General features: G+C 34.5%; 1 protein-coding gene across 1 annotated transcript in view; it reads left to right on the top strand.

Annotated features, from left to right (window-relative positions):
• The window catches only part of LOC107733932 (A-kinase anchor protein 13-like), a 72749-nt gene that overhangs the window by 12979 nt on the left and 54197 nt on the right, over nt 1-5573 (top strand). Inside the window, exon 3 of the mRNA XM_016545784.1 lies at nt 1544-1700. Coding sequence (XP_016401270.1) covers nt 1544-1700 — 157 coding nt within the window. The remainder of the gene's footprint in view (nt 1-1543; nt 1701-5573) is intronic.

Raw genomic sequence — 5573 nt, 5'->3', positions numbered from 1 at the left:
GTAGATATGTGGGGGCGTGTTAAAACGAGCCATTTTAGGGGGGTGTGGCTGACTCTTAATTAACTTTTATAAAGAATATCTCTTTGGATTTGAGACTTTAGTCTTTGCAACTTTACAGATCTTCTTTATGCACCAAGAGCTTGTAACACTCCAAAGAGAAAGGAAAAATTGAAATCGCATCATATGACCCCTTTAAGTTTCAACAAAGAACCCTCTACGTATCAAGACCGCTTTATCTGTTTCTTGAGTTGATTAAATTATAGTTCATTGGAGATTTATGTTCTTAAATGTTTTGGAGATTTAAATTTTGCAATATAGGTTCTTAAAATCGGAACATTGGTTTCTGCATTCTTTACAGTCAAATGTTTTTTTTTTTTTTACAATGGGTCTTTAAAGTAAAGTTTTATTTCTTCAAAGTCACCATTACATCCAAATGGGACTTTGTGACTTTTTAGAGTGTTTTATCCATAGAATTTTTTTGTTTTGTTTCGTTTTTGAAAGAAGTCTCTTATGCTCACAAGGGCTGCATTTATTTGTTTAAAAATACAGTAAAAACAGTAATATTGTGAAATATTATTACAACTTAAAATAACTGTTTTCTATTTGAATATATTTAAAAAATGTTATTTATTCCTGTGATGTAAAGCTGAATTTTCAGCATCATTACTCCAGTGTCACATGATCCTTCTTTCAAATATGCTGCTGATTTGCTGCTCAAGAAACATTTTATTATTATTATCAATGTTGAAAACTGTTGAGCAGCTTAAAATTTTTGTGGAAACTGTGATACTTTTTTTTTTTCAGGATTCTCTGACAAATAGAAAGTAAAGTTTTGTAACAATATTAATGTATTTTTGTCACTTTTGGTCAATTTAATCATGCATACTTGCTGAATAGAAGTATGCTTCATTTTTTCATTATTCCATCTGATATTTTCATGTACAGTTTGTCCTGTTTAAATAGGAAATGCATTTTGATTCTAATTAGAAACTTGATTTGTGATAATGGCTTTTGCAGTGGTGGTTCCATCGGCCTCTGAGCGTGTTGTTTGAATATTAATGATATAGTATTTTTTTCTGTGTGTTAATTTGTGAAAGTGTGACAGGAAGAGGGAAGCTTCTCATCTAGAACATCAGGGCGTGTGCTGTTAAATTCACACAGTGCTATCTGTGCTAATCTGTGCAGACCAACACCAGTGTGATATCCTGTTGTAACCACAACTTCAGTTTTGGTTCTCTGAGTTCTTGGGTTAAAAATATATGAAAGGTTCCATTTAGAAGCAAGGATAGTAAGCTTTTTGCAAACCATTCACATTCATCAAGTCCTTGTGTCTAACAAATAATGTAGAAATGTATTGTTTGTTTTTTCAAACTGTAGTTTACTGATCAAGTTTGCAGAATACGAACACATCATTCAATCAAAAGGTTTTGGAACGGGTGGAGGCTTGGATCATTTTGGCATTTTGTTTGTGATTTTTGCCCTAAAATTCTTATTCATAAACACATAATTTTGTGTTTCACACTTCTCTCTTTTCCTGTATCAGGGCGAGTGTGTGCTAACAGTTCAGCTCTGTGATGAGGCGCTCGGTGAAGGAGAACAGGGGGAGGTGCAGTTCTTCCTGTTGTTCACTGGCTCTGCTCAGAGACATCTTACCAGCACACTGAAGGTCAGCCATGCCACCCTTCAGGCTGTGTGTCCAGGTGAGCGTAATATTAGGCCCTTAGATCTGTGATGTTATAGCCAACTGCATCCCAACTGTGACCCCTTGACCCTTTTTCTGCTGAAAAAAAAAGTTTTTGTTACACACATCTCCTAAAACTGGGTTTATGAATTGGGGTTCGTGAGGGAACTGCAGAGGGTTTGTGAGTTTCTGAAAAGCTAATTATAAATTAAACGATCGACACTTACTAAAAATTGTCATGTTTAATTGTTTACCTGTATGTCATGTGACATTGAACAACATCAGAGAACCGTTAACATGCAAATGTGTTAAGTTATTGAAATATTCGCTTAAAATCTCAGGACATGCTTAAATATTTTAGGTCAAAGGGGTTTGGCTGACATAAAAGTTGGGAATCCTTGTCTTAAAATAAAGTTTGCTATAAAATTGTTATTTGGTGCTCTAGTAGTCAATAGCACTATAAAGATAAAAAAGAAACTGCATATGGACTGAGCTAAAATTATTATTATTAATACACATGACACACAATGACAATATCTTTTTTAAATTTTTTAAATAGAGAATCCCCAATAAATGGTGGTATTATAAATCTATAGTAGTTTTCTAAAAAATACAATTAAACATATAAAAAACTTTAATAAACTGTTCGGATCATTACATGCACACAACAACTCATGCCAACTTGTGTTTTTAATGTGAAATCGTTCTTCAAGAGATTCATGCTTTAATATTCAAGTCAAATGAAAAATGGTGTGTCTGATTGGTCCAGACGCTACAGCTTTTAAAATGTTAAACCTTTAAAATCCATGCTTTCTTGCTATCCTTTCAATTTAGTGCTAGATTATTGAGCGAAATCTTAAAATATTGCTAATACCATGAAAAAAAAAAAGAAGAAGAAAAGAAAAAAGCACACATTAGCCAATATTGTGCATCTCTACTGGTTGATGTTTTAAAAACACTTTACATAAAAATCAAGCTGCAAATTGCTTCTACTTTTCTCTGCATAAACTGGGACCAGATAAAGTGTTTTAGCATTGAAAAATGACATGCATCAAATTTCAGATTGATTAAGAAATTAAAGTGCCCCTATTATGGATTTTTGAAAATTACCTTTCATGCAGTGTGTAACACAGCTCTAAGTGAATGAAAACATCCTGCAAAGTTTTAAATCTGAAAGTGCACCGTGTATAAAGTTATTGTCTCTCAAAAGAAAGAGTTGGCTCTGAATCATTGAAACTAGTCGTTTTTAAAACGAATCCCAAGCCGTTTCATGTTGACGTCAACATGAAACATTAGCATATTGCCCGCCCACTTGTTGGTCTTTTCTTTGCCACTAGATGCCGCTTTTGGAGTGGTAAAATAGCGTTTTCCCCGGTAACGCTGTACACAAAGCAGCACTGCGCTCACAAACGCTGCTTTATCAGGCATTACAGGCATGATGAAATGAAAATGAGACCAATCGGACCAATCACCGCAGATTAGCGTCACGCAAAGGAGGGGTTTGGAAAAATTTATCGTTGAGCAAATCGTTTGGGAGTCGTTGAGCAAGTAAGGTAAAAATAAATGCATATTATAAGACAATGAAAGTGTTTTTTGACCATGCATGCATGTCAACCTGATGTTGGGGACTCCCAAAACCAAAATATGAACCTTTCATTACCCATAATAGGGGCACTTTAAGGTTCACATTAATTCATTGCCACATACTAAAGTTGAGGAATGTGGTTGTTCTGGTGTTCTAGTGATGAATGTTTAACTGTCTATGTTCTTCTGACTGCGTATTTAGAGACATTTTTTTTGTTTACTCAGTTGGGGGAAGATGAATTGGGTGAACATGCTGCCCTCTGTCCTCTTTTTAAGAAATTACTTTTGGCAAAGTAAAATGAGCATTCTCTACAGTTTACTAATTTGGTTTATGCACACATACATAATCTGTGTTTTAAGTTGTATTTTCCAGTCAAAGATTGTGTTATATGAATTAAACCCTCATGTTAGTCCTCACTGCGGACAGTGTTTGTCTCGGGCCAAATAAAGGTGGCAGCACTTGGTCCTGTCAACAAAACATGTTTGCTTGGTGATCCTATTAAGGACTCAGGTGGATTGAGTCACACTGAACATGGTGTAGCTCAGGCCCATAGAGAGAGTTCAATGGAGAAACTGATTGTGGCATATTTTTAGGCATATCTATATATGTATTTTTCTTATCTCATCGTTTGAATGATATGCGTGTTTATTTAGGGCTGTTTGGACTGAAGCGAACCCGCTCTCTATGGAGATGTTCAGTCAGCATGAATGAATGACATTGAGGGCAGCAATGCTTGTGTTTCAGTGTCAGATGCCTCAGCAGTCAGTGAAGGGGATGATCCGCTGATGGAGGGAGATTACAGGGAATTACTTGTGATTACAGTGTTTGCCACTTGTGAACCTAGTTTGAGTGTTTGTATATGGATTTTGCATTGAAGTCAACGTGAAAATTTGCCTTTTATTTAAATATACCAGGAATAGTTCACCTAAAAATGAAAATTTGCTGCAATTTTACTCACTCTCAGGCCATCCAAGATGTAGATGAGTTTGTTTCTTAATCAGAAATTTATCATTACATCACTTGCTCACCAATGGATCCTCTGCAGTGAATGGGTGCCGTCAGAATGAGAGTCCAAACAGCTGATAAAAACATCACAATAATCCACAAGTAAAAGAAAAGCTGTGTGGCCAAAATACATGTCCATAATAACGCTTCCCTGAAAAAGTCAATAAATCCACCAAAATATTTGTTTAGAACCATTTTTGACTGTTTTTGCTTGTTTTGCAGCAGTATTATGGAAAGAGGACTCGTATTTTATCCAGAAGCAATGGTTAAAAATGCCTTAATGAGGGATTTGTTTCTTACAAACATGCAGCTTTTCACTTCACAAGATGATAACTGATGAACTGGAGTCGTGTTTGGATTATTGTGATGTTTTTATCAGCTGTTTGGACTCTCATTCTGACGGCACCCATTCACTGCAGAGGATCCTTTGGTGAGCAGGTGATGTAATGATACATACATTTCTCCAAATCTGTTCTGATGAAGAAACAAATTCATCAACATCTTGGATGTCAGTGACATTATTAAAAAAATAATAATAATCAAAATGTAATAATTTACAGTACTGGGTCAGGGAAAAATTACAATAACCAGTAACACTGAAGCACTTAATCACTTTCCGGATAAAATTTGGGGTCCTACTCTACATTTGAAGAGTTTGGTTCCAAAACGCTATAAATCCATTTTGATTAATTTGAGTAAAAATGTGTTTTCTTTACCAAGAAAGTGGCAAGATGAAAACCACTATTTTCTGTTTCAAACTTTCACATAGCATCTTTAGGTTATAATAACATTAAAAATTCAAATCCAGATTTTGATTTTCAAAGATTTATTATAACATTTTATTATTTTTTCCCCAAAATGCAATAAATCCATGACACGTTTTTTTCTTTCTTCCAAAATCAATCCATTGAATCAATACAAAAGTTATTTTTCATATTGAAACTGTCGAAAATACACAACATAGTAAGTTGATCCACATATGACAGCCTCTGAACTTGGTCAATACTAATCTTATATACAGGCACTGGACTAAAAATACATTCAATCAGTCATAGCTCCAAAAAGAATTCAACGGGTCATCTTGTTAATGCTACAAATTAATTACAGCAATAAAAGAAAATTTCATCATGAACAACAATATCACATTAAACCACAGAAATTCCAAAATGACATTTCCCTTACATTCAACTTCCAAAAGTGCATTCATCTTTGCCATGTTACATTCATTTAGTTGACTAGTGCTATACGCTGTATTAACAAAAACATAAATGGCATAAATAAAAACACTTACACTGACAAGCT

Source organism: Sinocyclocheilus rhinocerous, unplaced genomic scaffold, assembly GCF_001515625.1.
Source record: "Sinocyclocheilus rhinocerous isolate Xijiao unplaced genomic scaffold, SAMN03320098_v1.1 scaffold760, whole genome shotgun sequence".
NCBI classification, from domain to species: Eukaryota; Metazoa; Chordata; class Actinopteri; order Cypriniformes; family Cyprinidae; genus Sinocyclocheilus; species Sinocyclocheilus rhinocerous.
This window is presented reverse-complemented; position numbering and strand designations above follow the sequence as displayed.